This window comes from Mesoplodon bidens, assembly GCF_964165515.1.
Source record: "Mesoplodon bidens genome assembly, chromosome: 4".
In the NCBI taxonomy this organism is placed as follows: Eukaryota; Metazoa; Chordata; class Mammalia; order Artiodactyla; family Ziphiidae; genus Mesoplodon; species Mesoplodon bidens.
Window position 1 is genome coordinate 18,863,065 of NC_138160.1, and position 26,816 is coordinate 18,889,880.

The following is a 26,816-nucleotide window of genomic DNA, read 5'->3' on the forward strand; positions in this document are numbered from 1 at the left end:
TATACTCCAGACCCACACCCCCAGGATGATAACTGGCAAACAGTAGGGAAATTACAACCACAGAATTTGAAAATGGAAACACAGAATTCCAAAACCTATGTGAAACGACAGAAGCAGTTCTAAGTGGGAAGAATATAATGATATAGGCGTACCTCAGAAAACAAGAAAAATCTCAAATAACCAATCTAACTTTACACCTAAAGGGTTGAGAAAAAAGAAGAATAAGCAAAACTTAAAGTTAGTAGAAGGAAGAAAATAGCACAGAGCCAAGAAGAAATAAAGGAAATAGAGGCTAAAAAAAGAAAAAAAAAAGAAAAAGAAAAGATCAATGAAACTAAGATTTAGTTCTTTGAAAAGATAAATAAAATTTATAAACCTCTAGCCAGACACATCAAGAAGAAAAAAAATTAAAATGAATAAAAACAAAAATGAAATGGGAGAAGTTACAACTGACACCACAGAAATACAATGGATCATAAGAGATTATGACAAAAAATTATATGCCAAAAAATTGGACAACCTAGAAGAAATAAATATATTCCTAGAAGCACTGCATTCTTCCAAGACAGAATCAGAAAAAAATAGAAAATCTGAAAAGACCAATTACTAGTAATGAAGTTTACTCTGTAATCAAAAAACTCCCAATAAACAAAAGTCCAGGACCAGGCAGCTTCACAAGTGGATTTTAACAAACATTTAAAGAAAAGTTAACACCTTTTTGTCTCAAGCTGTTCCAAAAAATTGAAGAGGAAGGGACTCTTCCAAACTATTTCTGTGAGGCCAGCATCAATTTACAGGACTATATCCCTGATTAACATAGATGCAAAAGTCCTTAACAAAACATTGGCAAGCCAAATTAAACAATACATTAAAAGGTTCATACACCATGACCAAGTGGAATTTATACCAGGAATGCAAGTATGGTTCTAAATCCACAAATCAAGCAATGTGATGCATCATATTATCCAATGTGATGCATCACATTATTCAATGTGATGCATCACATTATCATAGGATAAAAATCATATGATCATCTCAATACATGCAGAAAAAGCTTTAGACAAAATACAACATTCATTTATGATAAAAAACTATTAACAAAGTGGGTATAAAGGAAGCATATATCAACATAACAAAAGCTATATATGACAAACCCACAGCCAACATCATAGTCAATGGTAAAAAGGTGAAAGCATTTCCTCTAACATCAGATACAAGACAAGGATGCCCACTCTCACTACTTTTATTCAACATAGTATTGGAAGTCCTAGCCACGGCAATCTGACAAGAAAAATAAGTAAAAGAAACCCAAATTAGAAAGGAAGACATAAAACTGTTATTCTTTTCAGATGACATAATCTTATACATAGAAAATCCTGAAGACTCCACCAAAAAAAAAAAAAAAAAAAACTATTAGAACTAATAAATTAATTCAGTAAAGATGTAGGATCCCAAATTAATTTACAGAAATTTGTTGCATTTCTACACACTAGCAATAGCTGTTGAAAGAAAAATTTAAAAATACAATCCTCTCGGGGCTTCACTGGTGGTGCAGTGGTTGAGAGTCCGCCTGTCAACGCAAGGGACACGGGTTCGTGCACCAGTCTGGGAAGATCCCACATGCTGCAGAGCGGCTGGGCCCTTGAACCATGGCCACTGAGCCTGCACGCCCGGAGCCTGTGCTCCACAATGGGAGAGGCCACAACAGGGAGAGGCCCATATACCACAAAAAAAAAAAAAAAAAAATGAAAGAAAACAATCCTCTGTACAATTCAATCAAATAAAATACCTGGAAATAAGTATAACCAAGGAGGTGAAAACCTGTACTCTGAAAACTAAAAGACATTGATAAAAGAAATTGAAAACGTACAAACAAATGGAAAGATATACCATGCTCATGGATTAGAAGAATTAATATTGTTAAATATTCTACCCAAGGCAATCTACAGATTTAATGTAATCTTATTAAAATACAAATAGCATTTTTCACAGAACTGGAACAAATAATCCTAAAATTTGTATGGAACCACAAAAGACCACTAATAGCAAAATAAATCTTGAGAAAGAACAAAGCTGGAAGTATCATTCTCATGGATTTCAAACTTTACTACAAAGCTACAGTAATGAAAACAGTATGGTACTGTTAGGTCAATGGTACTGTTTGATCAGTAGATCAATGGAACAGAATAGAGACACCCCAGAAATAAACCCATACACTTATGGTAAATTAATCTACAATAAAGGGGGCAAGAATATCCAGTGGGAGAAAGATCACCTCTTCAATAACTCGTGCTGGGAAAACCAGACAAGTATATGAAAAATAATGAAACTGGACCACTTTTTCACATGATATACAAAAATAGACTCAAAATGTATTAAAGACTTAAATTTAAGACTTGAAACCACAAAATTACTAGAGGAAAACAGGTGGTATGCTCTTTGAAATCTATCTTAGCAATATTTACTTGGATATGTCTCATCCAGCAAGGGAAACAAAAACAAAAATAAGCAGATGAGACTATTAAAACATTAAAAAAAAACACACTTCAGAATTGAAGATATTTCCAAATGATATATCCAGTAAAGGGTTAATACCCAAAATACTTCAAGAACTCATTAAAAAAAATGAATAATAGGCATAGGACCTGAAAAGACATTTTTCTGAAGAAGTACAGATGTCCAACAGGCATGTGAAAAGATGCTCAAGAACACTAATCTTTAGGGAAATAAATATCAAAACCATGAAATACTGTCCCACACCTGTCTGAATGGTTATCATCAAAAAGCCAAAAAATAAGTGTTGATGATACAGCAATTTCAATTCTGGATATATACTCAAATAAAACAAAAACACTAATTCAAAAAGATATATGCACCCTTATGTTAATTGCAACATTAGTTACAACAGCCAAGAAATTAAAGCAACCTAAATGAACATCAAGAGATGAATGGATAAAGAAGATGTGGTACATATATACAATGGAATATCACTCAGCCATAAAAATAATGAAATCCTGCCATTTGCTACAACATGGATGGATCTAGAGGGTATTATACTAAGTAAAATTAGCCAGACAGAAAAAGACAAACATCATATTATCTCCCTTATATTTGGTAGTTAAAACCAAAATAGGACTTCCCTGGTGGCGCAGTGATTGAGAGTCCACCTGCCGATGCAGGGGACGTGGGTTTGTGCCCCAGTCCAGGAAGATCCCACATGCCATGGAGTGGCTGGGCTGGTGAGCCATGGCCACTGAGCCTGCGCGTCCAGAGCCTGTGCTCCACAACAGGAGAGGCCACAACAGTGAGAGGCCCTCATACTGCAAAAAAAAAAAAAAAAAAAAAAAAGGAAAAGAAAAAGAAAAAGAAAAGAAAACCAAAATAGAAAAATAAGACAAAACAAAAATAGATACAGAGAACAAACAATGGGTGGTTTCCAGAGGGGAAGAAAGTGGTTGGGATGGGCAAAATAGGTGAAGGGAATTCAGAGATGAATACTTCCAGTTATAAAATAAATAATCACAGTGTCATATTGTACAAAGTAGGGAATATCATCACTGGTACTGTCATGGCTTTGTATGAGGATAGATAGTCAATACATTTATGGTAGTGATCCTTAGTGATGAATTTAAATGTGAAATCACTATGCTCTAGACCTGAAACTAACATAATATTGTATGTCAAATATATGTCAATTTATAAAAGTGAACTATTTTTTGATACATGCTACAAAATGGATTAACCTTTAAAGATACTGTGCTAAGTTAAACAAGCTAGTTATAAAAGATTACATATTGTATTACTCCATTTTATGGAGTGTACAGATAGGCAAATCTACAGAGACAGAAAGTAGATAAAATTATGCATGGGAGTGGAGGATGAAATTGAGAGGAACTGGGGAATAACTGCTAATGGGTATGTGGTTTCTTTTTGGAATGATAAAAATATTCTAGAATTAGTAGAGGTGGTTGCACAACTTTTTGTGTATAGTAAAAACCACCGAATTGTACACTTTTTAAAAAAATTAGTAAATAAAAACTTCATAAACAAAAACACATAAATAAGTAAAATTTAGAAAATAAATTCATATTACTATAAAACTGTTGATTCAGTGATTGAAATCAGACATTAAATTGTTCAAATTGTGATCTTGGGTATATGTGTGTGTGTGATTTACCATCTAATTACAGAGAAGTAAAATGTTGCTTTATAAATATTTTAGTGTTTTAATTACTTAAGCAAGTATAATAGCACACAAAATGATCTTGCCTCATCTATGGAAAATAAAAAGGTAATAAAAGCAACAACAATATCTCATATGACCTTGTCTCATATTTCTCAGAAAAATAAATAATATCATAGAGGGGATAGCTCAGCTTCCTGAAATTTTAGACTATCCCATATCATGTTACCATTAGTCTAAAAAAGTACAACATACAAGATGTAATAAAAACCCTATTTTTCCTTTGTCTCCCACTGTTCCTTTAGACTTTCTTCATTGTCAGTATGCTTTTCCTTCTCTGCTCATCTTCAAATAGTAGTCTTATGTTGACTTTAATTACCAAAATCTAGATCTGGAAATCAGAAATTTCCAGTAGATCATATTAATTAGTGATTTGATCCATATGCAAAATTAAGACTTCTCCTGTCTGCCAGTCCACCCCCAAGCCAAACTGGGCCAGTGCAGATGGGCTTCAGTTTGGAAATGGATGACTTGACAGGCTTTGACTTGTCTGGTCATTCACTTGCCAGTATTGAAAATTCCAACCAAACCAATTCCAAATGAACTATGAAACAAAAACCCACTTATATTACTTAATTACTGTCAAAATAAAAAGTGTTCCTGATTCTCAAAACTATGTATTTTTAATATATGTGATTTATATAACCACTACTTCCATTACATAGTAAACATGAAGTAGACCTTGGCAAGAGTGCACAACGTTTCAAGTGCATCAATAACCTTCCGTTGCACATTAATTTTATGGAGTACATTTAATATTCCCTTAAAACCTCCATTAATCATGTAAACCTTTCTTTTGTCCTTGTCTATGTAATTTCTGACCCACCTAACAAAGCATAGTAGATGGATAATTCTCATTGATATTGCCCAATAATTTCACAAAAATGGGCCACACCTGAGGTGTTTTTTTTTTTTTTTTTTTTTTTTTTTTGCGGTACGCGGGCCTCTCACTGTTGTGGCCTCTCCCGTTGAGGAGTACAGGCTCCGGAAACGCAGGCTCAGCGGCCATGGCTCATGGGCCCAGCCGCTCCGCGGCATGTGGGATCTTCCCGGACCGGGGCACGAACCCGTGTTCCCTGCATTGGCAGGCAGACTCTCAACCACTGTGCCACCAGGGAAGCCCGTGAGGTTTTTTTATAAATTATAAATATATTCAACATCTTACAAACTAGGCCTAAAAAATGTTTGAAATTCAAATTCATCTGGGAATACTTATTTAACCAAAAGTTTGATTTTTCACAGATTTTTTTGAAACATTGTGAGACTAGTCTAGAAAATAAACTTAACCAGGACTTCCCTGGTGGCGCAGTGGTTGAGTCCGCCTGCCGATGCAGGGGACATGGGTTCGTGCCCCAGTCCGGGAGGATCCCACATGCCGCGGAGGGGCTAGGCCCGTGTGCCATGGCCGCTGAGCCTGCGCATCCGGAGCCTGTGCTCCACAACGGGAGAGGCCACAACGGTGAAAGGCCCGCATACCACACACACAAAAATAATAATAAAATAAAAATAAAAAAATAAAAAAACAAACAACCAAAATTAATTTTTTCAATAGCACCAAATTCATTGATCTACAAATTTTATTTCTAAATATTCATCATATGTTACTGCATTAATATATGTATACAATGGTTTAAATTTTCTTTAATTGACTGTATTTTATAATTGAACACTACATATCTCTTACCTACCTTGTTGCTTATGCATAAAATGTTTCATTATCCCACTGCTCCTAATCCCCCTTTACATAAATTCTATTCTTCATTCTTTCAAGGACAACTTTAAGTCATTTTCTGATGAAATTTTTTCTTGTTTTTGCACTTCCATTTTTTTCACAATTCTTTAAATAATACATTATGTTTTTTCAATGGTCTAAAGTATTTTGGTACACATTTGCTGTTCCACTGGCTAACTCTTCTTAGAGGTTTCAGAAATCAATATTGGTATTAATTCCTTCTACATCCTCTCAGATCTGCTCTGTAATGATTTGGTGCCCATATTACACATCTGTATATCATCGTGTGCATAAGTCTATCATTCATTTTACTTCAAATAGTATAATTCTCCATTATACACAGAGCAGCTTGAGGGAAAAGATTAATTTTTTTTATCCCTTTTATACATACAAAAAATGATATAGCCATTTTTGCATTTACTTTTCTATAAAATTAGCAATCCATGCAACATTATTTGTTAAAGGATATAACTTATTGTGTCCAATATTTGTTAATAAAAGATATCTTATGTGCAAAATATTTTGTTTCCATGGTTTTAGTATTATTTATATAGTGTTTAACTCTCATAAATACTGTATAAGTCCAATTTCTTTGCATATATAAATGCTAAGACCAATAATAATGCAAATATGAAATAGATTTAAATCATGTGACATAAATGAGAATTTAGGATACCTTCACAACTGTGGTTAAAAATATACACCATTGGGCTTCCCTGGTGGCGCAGTGGTTGAGAGTCCGCCTGCCGATGCAGGGGACACGGGTTCGTGCCCCTATCCCGGAAGATCCCACATGCCGCGCAGCGGCTGGGCCCGCGAGCCATGGCCGCGGAGCCTGTGTGTCCGGAGCCTGTGCTCCGCAACGGGAGAGGCCACAGCAGTGAGAGGCCCGCGTACAGCAAAAAAAAAAAAAAAAAAAAAAAAAAAAAAAAAAATATATATACACCATTGTCAGAAATATATGTATTAAAGGTTTGAGGTGGTGATTTTTAAGCTTCTCCTTATACCTTTGTTCATTCCCCCTCCTGGATTTTCTTACATTCAAAATTAAAGAATTATGCCCTCTTTAATCTGATTAATATCATGCATGCCTCAAGTTTCATTTGTCACTTCTATCATCAAATGTCTCTCGGAAATGTTTTTTGACTCTGACTTCTCTTTAAGGCTCCCTATATTTTCAGCCATCGTTTGCTCATTTCCATTCAAATTTCAACATATTAACAGAAAAACCATCTCCTACTTAAATAATTTCTTCACATGCTCTTTATCTTACTTATCTCTGAATCCAATAGATCACAAAATCCTTTCCATTCTGCTACTGTGTATTTCTCAATTCTGACTCTGTTTGTTTATTCCAAACAACTGTCCTGGGTTTGTGTCACATCTTCTCTGTACTTCAGTGTTTACCAACTTAACAAAGTTATTTTTTTAAACATATTGATTTATGATATTGCCTCTCTACTCAAAAGCACACACATACATACATAAATACATGTGTATAATTCAGGATTGCAGTATTCTTCAACCAACCTTCTCTCTTTCAGTCTGTTAACTTCTTACTATACATTTCTTCTTAAATGCTATATCCTTCATATGTCCTAATAATCCCAGCTAGATCTAATAACTATATCCTATTTATGCCAATAATTATTCTGATCATATTCCTATTATGGAATTTTACTGTGGTTGTAATATCCTTATACATATAGATATTTGTCTTATTGAGTGCACTGTTGACTGAGAAAAGTAAAGATAGTATTATTCAATTCATATATCTTAAGAATCAAGAACAAGTATGAATAAATACATATATTTCAATGTATAAAAGTGGCAGGAATTTTTTAACATCTTTATTGGAGTATAATTGCTTTACACTGGTGTGTTAGTTTCTGCTTTATAACAAAGTAAATCAGCTATAAATATACATATATCCCCATATCTCCTCCCTCTTGCATCTCCCTCCCACCCTCCCTATCCCACCAATCTAGGTCGTCACAAAGCACCGCGCTGATCTCCCTGTGCTATGCGGCTGCTTCCCAGTAGCTATCTATTTTACATTTGGTAGTGTATATATGTCCATGCCACTCTCTCACTTTAACCCAGCTTATCCTGCCCCCTCACTGTGTCCTCAAGTCCATTCTCTAGTATGTCTGTGTCTTTATTCCCGTCTTGCCCCTAGGTTCTTCACGACCTTTTTTTATTTTTTATTTTTCCTTAGATTCCAGATATATGTGTTAGCATATGGTATTTGCTTTTCTCTTCCTGACTTACTTCACTCTGTTTGACAGTCTCTAGATCCATCCGCCTCACTACAAATAACTAAATTTCGTTTCTTTTTATGGCTGAGTAATATTCCATTGTATATATGTGCCACATCTTCTTTATCCAGTCATCTGTTGATGGACACTTTGGTTGCTTCCATGTCTTGGCTATTGTAAATAGAGCTGCAATGAACATTATGGTACATGACTCTTTTTGAATTATGGTTTTCTCAGAGTGTATGCCCAGAAGTGGGATTGCTGGGTCGTATGGTAGTTCTATTTTTAGTTTTTTAAGGAACCTCCATACTGTTCTCCATAGTGGCTGTATCAATTTACATTCCCACCAACAGTGCAAAGGGTTCCCTTTTTTCCACACCCTCTCCAGCATTTATTGTTTCTAGATTTTTTGATGATAACCATTCTGACCAGTGTGAGATGATACCTCATTGTAGTTTTGATTTGCATTTCTCTAACGATTAATGTTGTTGAAAATCCTTTCTTGTTGGCAATCTGCATATCTTCTTTGGAGACATGTCTATTTAGGTCTCCTGCACATTTTTGGATTGGGTTGTTTGTTTTTTTGATATTGAGCTGCATGAGCTGCTTGTAAATTTTGGAGTTTAATCCTTTGTCAGTTGCTTTATTTGTAAATATTTTCTCCCATTCTGAGAGTCGTCTTTTTGTCTTGTTTATGGTTTCCTTTGTTGTGCAAAAGCTTTTAAGTTTCATTAGGTCCCATTTGTGTGGCAGGAATTTTTAATTGACTATAATGTGATTTTCAAAGACTGAAATAATAAAAAAATTAACTTAAGCATTTTAAGAAATCTGGGGAAATGATATTAACAATCATAGCATATATCCTTTACTCTGGGTAAAATTGTTTAAAATAATATTATGATTATAATTGCCACATCAAGAAGGTTGCTAGCCATCCAGCTCATAAGCATAATTCTTCTGAGAGTCTGCTAATGGGGCAATGGAACAACCAGGCTACAATCTTTTATACTTTGCCACATGGGAAACAGAACAAAATAAGTCATCAAAAAGTGTCAGTACTATTTTAAAAGGACTCATATACTCATTAGCAAAGCACAATATGATGTGAATAATGATAATTATAGCAATGAAAATTTATTTAAACATTCTATTTCTGTTATTTTTCATTTGCTTACATCTGCCCACATAGAGTCTAGTGAAACTCACTAATCGCTTCTCATTGGAGAACTGGGAGTGCAAAGTCTTTCACTGAGCTTGCCTTCAACTTGTATTTACTTTGATCCAGTTTGAGTTCAGCCTTAAAGCATCAGTATCTGACATCCATAAACTCTTTGGAAAATTTCTAAACAAGACGTACAACTGTATATGAGTGCTTAATATGTTAAAAAAATAAACTTTCAAAATACTTAGTTTAAAATGACTACATTTTAATACTCAGTCTCCACCCAAATAGGTGGAATTTTGCATGAATCAAAAAATTCTCATGAGGTACCAAATAATTAACTCATTACCTCTAGTTAACGAATAATGTAAAAGCCTTCTCAGAGAATCAACACTTGCTCCTTCATCACAGATTTTCAAATTGTGCCCTGCAGACTATCTATATCACAATCTACTGGAACACTTATCTACAATTCAGATTTCTGGATCAAGCTACATCAATTGAAGCAGAACTTCCATCACTGGGACATAGGATCCCAAGGAATTCCTAAGGCAAATACAATTTGAGAACCACTGGGAGAACGACTAGTGAATAAGTCCCAGTTTATCATTTGCATGCCTTATCTTCAGGAAATAGTTGTTTCTTATTTATTTTTATTGAAGTAGACAAAGGCCCATTTGGGAATTAAACTTGAAGTGTTTATTCCACTTGGTAAAAAGCTAGTTTTGTAATGTGTCTTGGCTTAGTTTTCAATAATAGAAATAAGAGTCATCAAATATGACTCATGCCCACATTCTTTGTGAGAACTGGAAGATACCTGAATATAAACACTTTGTATAAGTTTTTAACCCCTAAAATTTATGATTTTTAATGTTTTTTAAACATTTCCTCCCAAATGAGGAGCATATCTAATTGTCATATAGCATACATACATACAATATCAAAGATTAACTTATCTAACTTTTTGTCATATTCATATCTTTGGGAGGTACTGACCTAAAAGCCACAGACTAGGTTAAATTTTCAGAGAATGCTAGAAAAGTGTTACGTGTTTGAAATTACTTAAATACAGTTTAATTATGGGAATTAAACTGTGTATTAAAGTTGATGTTAAATTGGCACCAGTACTGTTTGAGAAACATAAACAAATATGAATTTATATCATTAACACCTTCATATATTAATTTTTTTATTACTATTTAAAACCGACACCCAGTTCCAATTAAGGAAAGCCTTAACTTACATTTGATCTATACAGTTAACTTTGCAGACCAGTTGGTCCACGCCACCCTTCCAATCTCAAATATTTGAGTGACGCTGAAGTAGTCATTCTCATTTAAATAGTAGTGGAGCTCACATAAGACCCATTATTTTAGTCATGCCTCTTTTGGTATTCTTTCAGAGTAATTGCCACCATCTTCTCTTTCTCATTCTTTCACCTAAAATAGCATATTGGAGGTAGTGATAAGAACAGAAATTCCACCTTTGCCTCAGAGGCATCATTTAAAAACATGCTGAGGGTGTTAACAGTTATTAGTACTTGATCTACAGGTAGGAATCAGGCCCTTGGCCAGAGTCTCCAAATAAGTTGGGAGGAGAGATTTGTACATAATTCACTCCCTAACAGTCACAGAAAGAGATTGTGAAAAGAACTGAAGTGATTCTCAGCATACACATATTTACATATTCAGGCATATATTGGGCACTCAAAATCCAGGAAAAATTTTCTCCCATGATATTATTTAAATAAATATATAAATCTATATAAAGTTTTGAATTCTCAAATTTATATATATATATATATATATAAATGTAAAAATATAAATATGTACAAATATTTTATCTAAAAATAAACTTAACACATGAACTTATATCTTTAGTAGTCAATCTCAGTCATCCCCATGACAATCAAACTCTGGACACCTGGCAGAACGTGATGGTACATTTTCTAAGGCTGGATCTGAGTAGCTGTCAAAATTAAATTACTCTTTAATTCTATATTTGGAATGACTTATTACATGGTTTTACCAAGTAAATTTCAGTATCAAAGCTTATAGTTTTCCAGGTATAAAGATGGTAAATGGTAAACAAAGAGAAACAGACTTTGTACCCCATCTGGATATAATTGGGTTCATGGTTCTAGGTATAATATTGGATGCAATTGTATGTTTTAGAAAATAACTATTGTACAAATAATATTTTATTGACTTATAACTGAATCAATTGTCCTATAACTAGAAACAGTCAATATAAACATGTTTGGTAGGCATTTGATGAAAACAGACTTACTTTATTTTGTTTATGTATTTATTAGTTTATTTATTTAGGCCTCGCTCTGCAGTTGGTTTGCTGGATCTTCTTAGTTCCCCAACCAGGGATTGAACCTGGGTCACAGCAGTGAAATCTCGAAGTCCTAACCAATGGAGTGCCAGGGAATTCCCAAAAAACAGACTTACTTTAAAATACTGTTTTATTTATGACTAAGAATTTGTCATAAAATAAATATTAATGTCTTATTTTCTGCAGTCTTATCCATTTACCCTACAAACAGTTATCTTAAATGCTTATTATATTGAAAAAGAAAAGAAAAAGAAGCAAACACTTCTTTACATTTCCTACACATTTTCCCTTTTTATGTAAACTATGAAGGGCTTTATTTCACCTAAGTAGTTTTCTTTTTTTTTTTTTTTTTTTTTTTTTTTAGTGGTACGTGGGCCTCTCACTGTTGTGGCCTCTCCCATTGTGGAGCACAGGCTCCAGATGTTCAGGCTTAGTGGCCATGGCTCACGGACCCAGCCGCTCCGTAGCATGTGGGATCTTCCCAGACCGGGGCACGAATCCGCGTCCCCTGCATCGGCAGGCAGACTCTCAACCACTACGTCACCAGGGAAGCCTGCGGTAGCTTATTCTGACAGATGGAAATCCTCTACGGATGTCCTTCATTATCGTAGATGGAAGCTATATGACTATATGTAAAAGATTTTACAAAGAAAATATTTTGTTTTTATATGACTACAGGTAGAGCTCTTTTAACGTGCCTGGTATTATTTCTATTTCTGAAACAGTATTCCCTCCTTTGTGAACAGTTCTTTCTGTAGGACTTTTGGGGCAAAACACAGGCATTAAAGGCAAATTGCCTTTTAACTGGGAAAGTGATAAAACGTTCTGAAGTCCCTTCATAAGATTAGGTCTTGGGTTCTCCTACCTAGGAGCTGTGTGATCTTGGACAAGTTACTTAACTTTTATTAATTATATACTCTTGTTCTTTTATTTCTAAAACTGAGAAAATACTATACCGTCATTGTAAAGCTAAATGGGAATATATATACAAATCATTCTGCATAATGCATGAGACATGGTAACTTATTAGTAAATATCATTGTCACCATCATCAAATGAAATTGGCAGGAAATTCTGATGCCTCAGGAACCATCTATTTTGCAACAGTAAAACATCAAACTATTTATACTTGCATCCTACAAATGGCCATGACATTTAATTTTATTTTCATCTAACAGATTTATAGAAGGAAACGGATGGAAATGGGTGCTTAACAATGTCACACATGCATACATACACACACAAAGCCAAAACGAATTATGATTAGTAAATTTTAAGAAATTATCTTGTGTATTATTAAGCAATGAAAAAAATGTAGCTCCATGAAGTTCATCTGAAGGAAGATTATTTTTTTCAGCATAATTGCTTAACAGACATGAACAAATATAGCTAGATGTGTTAAATTCTCTTGTTAAGTAATATTATGTATGAAATATTTGTTTTCTTGACTTTTACATTCAAAAGTTATTATTTCAGTTTGTCATTTCATGTCATATTTTTAGTTTAATTGATCCATGTGAGAAATATTCCTGCAGAAAGAGCACTGGCTTCTAAAGAGGTGGATTTTCTGTTTATAAATGTATTCTGTCTTTTTCCTCTGAAGGATATAATTCAAAATGACAGTACAGTAAAAAGGGCTTGACACAAAGGCATGTAAGGTTTCAAGGGAATTAATTTTTTATTCATGAAAAATGTGAAAACCCTCTTCTTTCTCATGATTCAAAAATATCTCTCACCTATTACACATTCAGGCTATAGTTCGAATATGCATGTAACACAGGAAGAAAATAATCAGATCACAGTTATCTATTTGGTATATTCCTTCTACCCTCTCATTTCTGTTTATGATAACAATTCAGCCTATGTGATATGACTTTTTTGCAGCCGTGTCTAAAAAATATGGTTTCAGAGTGGCAGGTAAAATAAAAGAATATCTTTTCATTTTCATATGTTAAACTAAAAGAAATTTGAACTTTAGTATCAAAAAAAAAACCTTTGCCAGTTTTGTTGATCTTGGGCAAGTTAATCTAAGTCTCAGTTTTCTTAACAGTAAAATGTGGAAAATAAAGATCTCAGAGTGTTTCTGAGGAAGGGACATACGAAAATGATAAAATTCCTGACACAGGATGAAAATGCTCTAAAAGTTCAAATGCCCTTAACCCCATAATCTTTCCTAGTGGGTCTCATCTAGTTACGCTTAGATCTACAGATTCAACTTTGAATAAATTCCAAACCAGCCTGCTGCTTTGTACAGATTCTTTTCACTAGATAAGATCTGGAATTGATCTTCCTGTCTCCCTGGGACCTGAGCATGCCATCTTGGTTCCCTAACCATACTCTAGTTTCTCTCCCATTAAGATATTTTCATTTTTTTGTTGCACTCCAGCCTATTTGTCTGGATGGCTGTTCAAACTTTTGCAAATTACCCTTCATCCATACCAGAAGTTGTTTCCTTCCACTGGTTGAGGGTTTTTTGTTTGTTTGTTTGTTTTTTGTTTTGTTTTGTTTTGTTTTTACAACTTTATTGGAGAATAGTTGCTTCACAATGGTGTGTTAGTTTCTGCTTTATAACAAAGTGAATCAGTTATACATATACATCTGGTCCCATATCCCCTCCCTCTTGCATCTCCCTCCCACCCTCCCTATCCCACCCCTCTAGGTGGTCAAAAAGCACCGAGGTGATCTCCCTGTGCTATGCGGCTGTTTCCCACTAGCTATCTACCTTATGTTTGGTAGTGTGTATATGTCCATGTCTCTCTCACGCTTTGTCACACCTTACCCTTCCCCCTCCCCATATCCTCAAGTCCATTCTCAAGTAGGTCTGTGTCTTTATTCCTGTTTTACCCCTAGGTTCTTCATGACTTTTTTTTTTTTTTCTTAAATTCCTTATATATGTACTAGCATATGGTATTTGTCTTTCTCGTTCTGAGTTACTTCACTCTGTATGACAGACTCTAGGTCTATCCACCTCATTACAAATAGCTCAATTTTGTTCCTTCTTATGGCCGAGTAATATTCCATTATATATATGTGCCACATCTTCTTTATCCATTCATCTGATGATGGACACTTAGGTTGCTTCCATCTCCTGGCTGTTGTAAATAGAGCTGCAATGAACATTTTGGTACATGACTCTTTTTGAATTATGGTTTTCTCAGGGTATATGCCCAAGAGTGGGATTGCTGGGTCATATGGTAGTTCTATTTTTAGTTTTATAAGGAACCTCCATACTGTTCTCCATAGTGGCTGTACCATTCACATTCCCACCAGCAGTGCAAGAGAAGACCTAAATAGACACTTCTCCAAAGAAGATATACAGACTTCCGCTGGTTGAGGTTTATACTCTTCATCTGAAAAACCTCACTATCATCCTTGTGAATAAGAATACTGACACTACCTAGGAAGATCTCTGCTATTTCTTATACTCTAAATTGACCATATTTTTTATGCACAAATCCAAAACAGAATTCAAATGTACAATGTCACCTTTTATGTAAAAGTAGAACAATCTTTCAAACTACTCTCCTCAATTAGCTATTACAGATTGCCACAAATAAGCAGTAAAATTGTTAAAAATCAGTCTTTTTGAGGTGGGAACATGTTCTTTTTTAATATTCTAGAGAATCAAATGTATTATTTCTTTCTCCTTTGAAATATTTATTTATATTTTTTTCAGTTTCCCTGAATAGAAAGCAAGGAAAGTGTTGCTTTAGTACTCTGTGTTATTAGTCATAACCTATTATTTACTAGTCATTTGTCATATACATCCCAGTTGCTAAAGTATGATGATTTCTAATTGCCACTTTTATAACCTTTGTTCAGTACACTGACTTTCTGATCACTAAGTAAGGGTATTTCCATAAGAAAATATAGTTTGATAATTTTAAGACAAAAATGACAAAGTAGTAAATTATGTAAAACCACACAGCTAAAGGAATAAAATATCCGTTTAGTTAAATATTCTCATTGTTATATACTTTAGTAGATAAACTCAAACTCTCCTGGAGTTAGAAGAAGAAAATGATTTGCTTTGTTTTGATTTTTAAAGCTGTTCATGCAAATGAGTGTCTAGTGAGTTCATTAAATCACTTATATAAGTAATGGAAGTAACAGTTTCTATATTCTAAATCCTAGGAACACTGAACTATAATCCTTGAAAATGTACCAGAAATCGAACAGGTACTTATTGGTGTTAAATGTAATACTGCAAAAGAAAACTGGATGTAACAAAAGTGAGAAGTATTCATTTTCAATAAGAAAGATAGAGTTACAGAGAAGATATAGGTGTGAATTATTCTATTATCATAGAAAGTGTAGCAATTTTCACCTACTGCAAAACTAAAATAAAATACAACTAAAGTAGAGAAATAGCATCACTTCAATGTCATCTGATATCTCCAGGGAAGTATGCAGAAATGATTCAACACATATAATTGATAAAGTGAAGGCAGAAAATTTTATGCTAATTATATGATATAACAAATAGTAGAGTGGCATATATGTCATAAATCTTAAATTACATTGTACATTTCAATTTATATTACTTTTTCAACTAGTAAGAAATTAGACAAGATCCCAACCTATTGTGAATATTTTACTTTTATAAGAATTGATAACATGATTCATACAATTATTGACTCATTTATATATTTTTTCTATTAAAATCACACTATGCATGATTCTAATAGAAAAAATGTAATTCTGAGGACATTTAAGTTTTAGCTTCTGCTTCCTAAAGACAAAAAGTGTCTGGAAAATTATTACAATTCCTGTAAAATTCAATGAAATGTAAAACAGTTTTTAAAAAGCTGCACTGATTTCGACTTAACAGGAAAGAACATACTTTTTGGGAATCGAGGTGGATTGTCATTGACATCTGTTAGGGTGATGTTGACTATTGTCGTTCCAGCTAACCCTCCCAGTTGTCCGCCCATATCCTTGGCTTGGATGAGGACTTGGTATTGTTCTTTGACTTCCCTGTCCATGTTTGGCAAAGCTGTTCTAATAACACCTTAAGGGGGGAAAAAATAAAAGATAAATATCACAAATGGTGAGTTTTCCAAAATAAAATAGTCCACAACACGAAAATGATTCTATCTAGATTCATTAGCAAAAAAACATGCTAACAAAAATTCTGTGTATTAAAAAGTGAAACACCCAAAACATCCAATGGTTAGGATATAATTAAATATATTGTGGTAATAGCCATATAGTGAAATTCTGTGCAGCATTGTGGAATATGGTTAAGGAACAATGTATTGGCTCTAAAAGATGATCTTCATTCACTAAGTCAACCAAGTTAGACATAATTTATACAGAATGCTCCTACCTTTAAAAAAGAATTAAATTTTTAGACAATATATATTTTAGATATATACTAAAAAAATTAAGTGGTTACACTGAAGGTAAGATTTCTAAAGAATGACATCCTCTTCATTCTTATCTAGGTTTTGGGATATATATATATATATATATATATATATATTACTTTGCTTCTTTGAACACTTGAATATCTCCTTTGTGTATTTTATTTTGTCTTTCAGGATTCCTCTTACTTTTATTAGCCACAGGTTTTTTTTTTTACTTAGATCTTATTAAACTTTGCCATTGCAGGGATTTTGTCTCTCTTGTCACCAAGTTACTATACTATAACCTCTAATGGAGTGCTTGTCAGTTAGCAAAAGCTCAATAAGAATGTGTTGACCATGTGACTAGTGGATGGACTGGCTAAACGAAGGAAGGAACCTGTAAATTATTTATTTATTCATTTATTTTTGATGTGGACCTTTTTTTTTTTTTTTTTTTTTTGCAGTACGTGGGCCTCTAACTGTTGTGGTCTCTCCCGTTGCGGGGCACAGGCTCCAGACGCGCTGGCTCAGCGGCCATGGCTCTTGGGCCAAGCTGCTCCACGGCTCGTGGGATCGTCCTGTACCAGGGCACAAACCCGTGTCCCCTGCATCGGCAGGCGGACTCTCAATGACTGCACCACCAGGGAAGCCCTTGATGTGGACCATTTTTAAAGTCTTTATTGAATTTGTTACAATATTGCTTCTGTTTTATGTTTTGGTGTTTTGGCCACGAGGCATGTGGTATCTTAGCTCCCCAAGCAGGGATTGAACCCGCACCCCTTGCATTGGAAGGTGAAGTCTTAACCACTGGACTTCCAGGGAAGTCCCTATAAATAATTTATAATCATGAATCATGATATATATACATATTTACATAGCCTACTCATTTCCTGTTCTTGAGTTTGAGTGTAGAACTAATTTATATTTATATTTATGTCTGTATTTATATTTATATTTATTCATAGTGTAACAACTAAAACCTTCTGGATTTATTGCAGGTAAATTGTGAATAAATTTTATAACAAATTTCAATCTATACCTAATGATTTTAGGGAGATATTGCAGAAAATTTGTCTTAAACCCATGTGCCTTTGATATTATTTCTTAAATAATAAGGCATATATGAATAACAAATTTAATATCAATTGTCAACACAAAATATAGAATCCTAAGCACAAACTGAATATACATCCTTATTTTATCTATACTTACCTAATGCTGTTCTTTTGCTAATTCAGACAACTACAATCTGAAATTTCTTTTAGCCCTTGGCAGGAAATTGTTGCAAAAAAGGCAAGTTCCATTTTTTGCTCCTGCTGTTTTATTCATGCACTGCTACTGACACCCTTTTACTTCAATCTGTTTGTCTTTTCTTCAGCTTGGATTTCTGATGTTTCATTTCCAAGTGTCTTAACTAAGATTCTTCATCTCTGCATCTCAGTGGCCTGGTCCTACATGCCTTAAGCTACATGACTTCTGCCTGCCTTATAATATTTATATTTTCTAGATAAATGCTTGGGTTTAATTCATACTCATACTGTATTTTCCTGATGTTGACCAGATTTATCTTTACTCAGTTCATTTCCAGTAAGTATATATGTACATTTCTCACTCTCTCACTTAACTTCTGGTATGAAAATTTTCAAAATAATTTACAAATATGTTTGATATATAAATTTTATGATATATGTATACATATGTAAAACATTGATTCTATGAAAAAGAGAGCAAATAAGCATTATCAGACTTATTTAAGACTAGAGTTTTTTTCTGATGCTTTGATATAATTGTCATGAATACCACTAACTGCCCTGCACTCCTCCATTTTATGTCTGATAGGTGATCTAACCACCACTTCCAGCCATCCTTTTTGTTTAATGCTGCTTTTGGGAGACTGTATGTTAGAATTTAAAGAAGAAAGGGTTGTGTATGTAGTTTCAAAGGAAATCTCCTCTGATTACCATGATGTGCTTCCCCTTCCCACTACCATTTTCATTAGGAGCCACTGTCCCAGAGAAATAACATATGGCATTCTAGAATTTTTTTAGAGTTGAATCTGGGGAATCAGGCTGACAACAAAATTCATTGTGAGTAGAGAATCCTTAAATACTGTGACCTATTGAAAAAACCTGGTGGGGGGGATGGGGAATCTCCTATTCAAAAAGTTACTCTTCTTATGGTCATTAGTTGTTTCTATACTTCCTAACATTTAAAACCAAACAAATGAAAATGGATTGCCTGGTCTTGAGCAAGGAGGAAACTTGAAAAGGACTGGGCTAAAGTGCTTCCATAGCAAAATGCAACCAACTGAGGGAAATGCTACATTCTGTCACTTCAGATCTTAGATTTAGGTTCAAGTATCCATCTCTATTTTTCAGTATTTGTATATAAAAATACAGCAACAAACTTGTATGATAATAGTTTAAGATTAAAAAGAAAAAAACATGCATTTTATAAAACAGTATAAATACTCCACAGATCTCCACAGTAGTGATACCACAAACTTTAATTAACTTGAAATAATTATGAAATAAATCCTATTTTTTGGAAAATAAAAGAGTAGATAAGCAAGTTTACATTGGATACTGGTATGGTCTTGTACTGATGAACTTTCCAACATATGCAAGATAATTAGAGCAAAATTAAGAATGAGAAAAATAGAGTTTATTTCTGCCAATATGAATGGAAATATATGGTTGAGAGAGTTATAACCTTAAATTAAGGTTATAAAACCTTATAGTACCAAAGGATACTAATCTGCCAGGGGATATATTCTCCCTTTGCAATCACCTTGGTGTTATAGGCAAGTCCCTTAGGTTTGGTGGATCTCAACTTATTTTGTAAAAATGGGTTAGATATGCTGATGAAAACATTTTGAGATGAAAATAATGCAATACTATATATGAAAAATCATGAAATATTACAAGTGATCATCAAGGATTTGGTTTTATCTGAGTTTTTTTCTTGAATTGAGTGCTAAAATGCAGGACTGAAACATGGGACAGTAGATTCAGTCAACACTTGTACTAAAATATATGTTTCATTCAGGCACTGTTCTTAGGTTTAAGGGTATAATGGCAAAGACGCTTCCATCTGCCCCTCCAATTCCACTATATATACTTTTCTAGACTTCTCTCTGCTCTCTGGTTTCCAGTTGCCCTGGGCCAATTGACAGGAGATTAGAAGGTAGAAGGAGAATGAGGTTGGGTTTTTCTTTCCATGGATCCCCCACATTCCATTCCACACTCTCTCCTGCCATGGTCTCTGCCTGTGTCTCTAGAACACCCTCATTCCTTTAACCCCATTGTGGTAAATGAATCCACTTATTTCTTCTCCAGATTCAGCCTTATCCCTTATGGTTTCCCTACAATCTGCTTGCACTTTAATAAAGAGTCTTTTTATTAAACTAATCTCAAATTGCCCAACTGAGTATCATCTGGTTTCATCTGGGAAAATAATTGATAGAGTCTCTGTATAAGGTTCCTTCATGGAATGTACATTTAATGGGTATGTGTTCATGTAAAGTGGTGAGGAGGTCATAAAAAAGCTCTTAAATGATTAATCTAATTTCAGATGGTGATTAGTGTTATGAGGAAAATGAAAGAAAGTCCTCTTGAAAGTAGTATAAAAATGTCCTCTCTGAGGAAAGACTGCAATCCCAGAGAAGTGGAAGAGGCTGACTTAGAAAGAACCCAGGCAGGAGTATCCCAGGGGCGAAAAGGAGGAGAGCACTACTTCTTCAAAGCATACAAGTATAGAACTTGGAGGTTGACATGGCTGCAGCATACCACTGTTGAGAGGGATGGTATAAAATAAGATCACAGAGTGGGAGAGAAGTGAGATAGTGGTTTTCAAAGATAAATAAACTCTCTGGGAAGGCATCTTTAAAATCAACAAGAGATAGTGGTTTTCAAAGATAAATAAACTCTCTGGGAAGACATCTTGAAAATCAACAAGTAAGACTACATCAAACTAAAAAGCTTCTGCATAGCAAAAGGAATAATAGACAAAAATGAAAAGTCAACCTATGGAATGGGATAAACTATTTGCAAATCAGATATCTGATAAGGAGTTAATATCCATACCATAAAAGAACTCATGCAACTCAATAACAAACAAAAACATCTTAGTTAAAAATGGGCAGAGAAACTGAATAGAATTTTTTTCCAGAGAAGTCATACAAATGGCCAGTAGTTACATGAAAAGGTGCTTGACATCAATAATCGTCAGGGAAAAGTACATACAGCAAAATTACAATGAGATACGTATCACCTCATGATTTTTAGTATGGCTGTTATCAATAAGTCAAGAGCAAGAGATAAAAAGTATTGACAAGGTTGTGGAGCAAAGAGAACCCTTGTACACTGTTAATAGGGATGTAAATTGGTACAGCCATTATGGAAAATACTATGGAGGTTCCTTAAAAAAAAGTAAAAAATAGAGCTACCATATGATCCAGCAATTCCACTTCTGAGTATGTATCAAGAGAAAGTGAAAACAAGATCTTGAAGAAATACCTGTGCTCCATGTTCATTGCAGCGTTATTTGCAGTAGTCAAGATATGAAAACAACAGAAGTGTCCACCAACAGATGATTAGATAAAGAAGGTGTGATATAATGGAATAAAATTCAATAATTCAGACATGAGAATGAAAAAAAAAATTCCTGCCATTTGCAACAACATAGATGAAACTTGAGGACATTATGTTAAATGAAATGAATGAGACAGAGAAAGACAAAAACTCTATGATATCATTTATATGTAGACTCTAAAACAACTGAACTTATAGAAACAGAGTAGGTTGGTGGCTACCAGGGGCTGTGGGTCAGGGGGAAATAGGGAGATTCTGGTCAAAAGGCACAAACTTACAATTATAAGGTGGATAGGTTATAAGGATAGAATGTATATCATGGTGATTACAATTAATATTACTGTATTATATACTGGAAAGTTGCTAAGAGAGTAGTTCTTAAAAGTTCTTACCATGGAAAGGAAATGGTAATTATGTGACCTGATGGAGGTGTGGCTAACACTATAATGGTGATCATTTTGCAATATATAAGTGTATCAAATCAACACGTTGTATACCACTTACTTACACAGTGTTATATGCCAATTATATCTCAATAAAGCTGGAAAATGCTTATTATTAATTTGAGACTATTCAGATAGATTAGGTGGATGGATGGATGGATAGATAGATCGAGATAGGTAGAGATAGATACAGAAAGGTAGAATGAACAATGGATGAATGGCTGCATTCTCCATTCACTGAGGATTAGAGTCCAGAGGAGACCTAGACCACTAGTCTGTTCTCCGAAGAGCAGTCACAGTGGTTAGGTCTGAGCATGAAGCAGTCACAGAGCCCCTCCAATCAGAAATCCTCAGAGATTGTCCAGGTCACTCAGATTAAAGACCTCACATAACCTCCATCTTCACACTCCCTGACCTTAACTCTCTGATCTTATCTTCCACAACTCACTCCTTTGTTCACTAGAGCTTTGTACCCTCTCTTCTCTCTGCTGGAAATGTTCTTTCCAAGACGTAACTATAAACAGCTGCTCTAATTCTTTCATCAAAGTCATTTTCATAGGACTGTATTGGTCATTCTAACTAAAATTCTATACTGAATTAGTTTCCTACTGCTTCTGTAATAGATTTTTTTTTAAAGCTAGTACATTCTTAAGCTTTATTAAAAATATGGTGTTCATGGGCTTCCCTGGTGGTGCAGTGGTTGAGAATCCGCCTGCCGATGCAGGGGATACGGGTTCATGCCCCGGTCCAGGAAGATCCCACATGCCGCGGAATGGCTAGGCCTGTGAGCCATGGCCACTGAGCCTGCGTGTCCGGAGCCTTTGCTCCACAATTGGAGAGGCCACAACAGTGAGAAGCCTGCGTACTGCAATATATATATATATATATATATATATATATATATATGGTGTACATGACTACACAGATAAGGTGTATATTTTTTAAAAAACTGTTTCCAAGAGCTAATCAATGAATTTGGTAAAGTAGCAGGATACAAAATTAATGTACAGAAATCTCTGGCATTCCTGTACACTAATGATGAAAAATCTGAAAATGAAATCAAGAAAACACTCCCATTTACCATTGCAACAAAAAGAATAAAATATCTAGGAATAAACCTACCTAAGGAGACAAAAGACCTGTATGCAGAAAATTATAAGACACTGATGAAAGAAATTAAAGATGATACAAATAGATGGAGAGATATACCATGCTCCTGGATTGGAAGAATCAATATTGTGAAAATGACTCTACTACCCAAAGCAATCTACAGATTCAATGCAATCCCTATCAAACTACCACTGGCATTTTTCACAGAACTAGAACAAAAAATTTCACAGTTTGTATGGAAACACAAAAGGCCCCGAATAGCCAAAGCAATCTTGAGAACGAAAAACGGAGCTGGAGGAATCAGGCTCCATGACTTCAGACTATACTACAAAGCTACAGTAATTAAGACAGTGTGGTACTGGCATAAAAACAGAAAGATAGATCAGTGGATCAGGATAGAAAGCCCAGAGATAAACCCACGCACATATGGCCAACTTATCTTTGATAAAGGAGGCAGGAATGTACAGTGGAGAAATGACAGTCTCTTCAATAAGTGGTGCTGGGAAAACTCGACAGGGACATGTTAAAGTTTGAGATTAGATCATTCCCTAACACCATACACAAAAATAAGCTCAAAATGGATTAAAGACTTAAATGTAAGGCCAGAAACTATCCAACTCTTAGAGGAAAACATAGGTAGAACACTCTATGACATAAATCACAGCAAGATCCTTTTGGACCCACCTCCTAGAGAAATGGAAATAAAAACAAAGATAAACAAATGGGACCTAATGAAACTTCAAAGCTTTTGCACAGCAAAGGAAACCATAAACAAGACCAAAAGACAACCCTCAGAATGGGAGAAAATATTTGCAAATGAAGCAACTGACAAAGGATTAATCTCCAAAATTTATAAACAGCTCATGCAGCTCAATAGCAAAAAAACAGACAACCCAATCCAAAAATGGGCAGAAGGCTTAAATAGGCATTTCTCCAAAGAAGATATACAGACTGCCAACAAACACATGAAAGAATGCTCAACATCATTAATCATTAGAGAAATGCAAATCAAAACTACAATGAGATATCATCTCACACCAGTCAGAATGGCCATGATCAAGAAATCTAGAAACAATAAATGCTGGAGAGGGTGTGGAGAAAAGGGAACACTCTTGCACTGCTGGTGGGAATGTGAATTGGTACAGCCACTATGGAGAACAGTATGGAGGTTCCTTAAAAAACTAAAAATAGAACTACCATATGACCCAGCAATCCCACTACTAGGCATATACCCTGAGAAAACCATAATTCCAAAAGAGACATGTACCAAAATGTTCATTGCAGCTCTCTTCACAATAGCCCGGAGCTAGAAAAAACCTAAGTGTCCATCATCGGATGAATGGATAAAGAAGATGTGGCACATATATACAATGGAATATTACTCAGCCATAAAAAGAAACGAAACTGAGCTATTTGTAATGAGGTGGATAGACCTAGGGTCTGTCATACAGAGTGAAGTAAGTCAGAAAGAGAAAGACAAATACCGTATGCTAACACATATATACGGAATTTAAAAAAAAAAAAAAAAGGTCATGAAGAACCTAGGGGTAAAACGGGAATAAAGACACAGACCTACTTGAGAATGAACTTGAGGATATGGGGAGGGGGAAGGGTAAGCTGTGACAAAGCGAAAGAGAGTCATGGACATATATACACTACCAAACGTAAGGTAGGTAGATAGTGGGAAGCAGCCGCAGAGCACAGGGAGATCAGCTCGGTGCTTTGTGACCGCCTGGAGGGGTGGGATGGGGAGGGTGGGAGGGAGGGAGATGCATGAGGCAAGGGATGTGGGAACAGATGTATATGTATGACTGATTCACTTTGTTATAAAGCAGAAACTAATAAAATAAAATAAAAAAAAACTGTTTCCAGTTATGTATTTTGGGGATAAGAAGAGTTATCAGGTTTTCTTGGGTAGGAAGAAAATTTAAAGACATTATGGTAGGACTTTGCACCATAACATGCCTTAACTATTCTTTAAGATTTAGAAGTCACTTCCCTAAGAGTTCTTTTCTCAGGAGTTTCCCCACTCTCGTGAGTCTATATCTAGTGCCCAGTAGTCAGACTATGTATCATAGAGTGGTGTCCTAGAAAACCCACATGTAATCTTCTGAGGACCCGAGTAGATGGGGATCTATTTGAGCATCAGCTTGATGCATCTCAGTATCCTGGTAGCACAGGACCTGTCAGGTCATTGGTTATAAATAAATGTGCATCAATTTACCCAAACCCAGGAAATCCATACCCAAATCCAGCACCACTGGCTTATCACTCATTACCGCTTTAACTCTTCCAGTAATATGAAGCTCACAATCTCATGAGGTGCCTGCCCCTCTTATTTATGGACAATCATTAACATCTATTTTTCTTAATGAAACCAAAATTCTTTCTTCCTGTAATTCATGCCATTGATAGCCCTCTGGAGCAGCAGAGAATACAGCTAGCTCCTCTTCTACCTGACAGCTCTACAACTTCCGAAAGGCATGTATCACATCCCCTTGGAGTATTTTCCTTTCAAGACCAAATAGTCTTAGTTCCATCTGCAGATGTGTGCATTCAATGGTTTCTAAAATAAGGCAGTGGAGTTCACACAGATTTCTCGTGAAGTGTGACAAGGCAGAATACAAGGAAACCATTGTCTGCGGTGCATTTTTAGTCATGTAATTTTACTGCATATATGTAAAATATTACAAAAGTGGTAATGGCACGTGTTGTTTAATCTTAATAATTGTCTATTTCCTATTTCACTCTTGAAGAGGAAAAGAGCTTCTGTTTTTATCTCACCAGCACTGACTCTAAATCCTTTAAGGCTTTTCTCTGAATTAAAGTCAAAGGCATGATCAGGCCATAAAACATTATAAATATGTACATAGTAGTTTATATAAAGAATTAGCTCAAAATATAAAGTCTGATCCATGATTTAATTTTACTATGGGGTTTTAAAACACTAAAACATTTTTTTTAAAGACTGAAAGGAATAAATATCAGTCAGGGTGGATGATGTTTTATTTGGGAAGTAAGCTTGAAGATAATCATCTCTAATCAAAAGGTGATAATCGAGCTAAAAATCTTTAGAAAGTGTCAGTTCTCTTAGCCCTTCATCAGATTTCCCAAACAGAAGCTAGGACAGAATCATAAAGCATGAAATATCAGAATAGTGGATAAAAGAAAAAAAGAAAGTAACTCATGCATGCAATCCCATTCTCATATGAATCCTAAAAATTCACATGTAAATACATAACATAAAGGCTTATAAATATGCACTTTTGACAGTGCACATAAACGAAAAGGCACTGATGAAAAGTTCTGGAGGTGGACGGTGGTGATGGTTACACAATGTGAACGTACATAATGTCCCTGAATAGTACACTTAAAATGGTTAAAATAGCAAAATTTCTGTTATATATATTTTACCATGACAGAACAATTTAAATTTATGGATTTTTTTAAATGTTGAAATAAAATAGTATTATCAATATAATGCTTTCTCAGGTAGAGCTCAGATTATTTAGAAAAATCAACATATCATCACTACATGATACACCAAATAGCAATATCTAGATATCCAACTCAGATTAGATTTTAAAA

The 26,816-nt window shown here is 34.8% G+C and overlaps 1 protein-coding gene across 2 annotated transcripts in view; it reads right to left on the minus strand.

The window, feature by feature from the left end:
* Positions 1–26,816, minus strand: part of CDH12 (cadherin 12) — a gene marked incomplete at its 3' end in the record, with an annotated part of 276,138 nt that overhangs the window by 59,978 nt on the left and 189,344 nt on the right. For both annotated transcript variants that reach the window (XM_081233542.1, XM_081233541.1), the window contains one exon: positions 16,579–16,746. In XM_081233542.1, the coding sequence (XP_081089668.1) occupies positions 16,579–16,746 (168 nt within the window). The remainder of the gene's footprint in view (positions 1–16,578; positions 16,747–26,816) is intronic.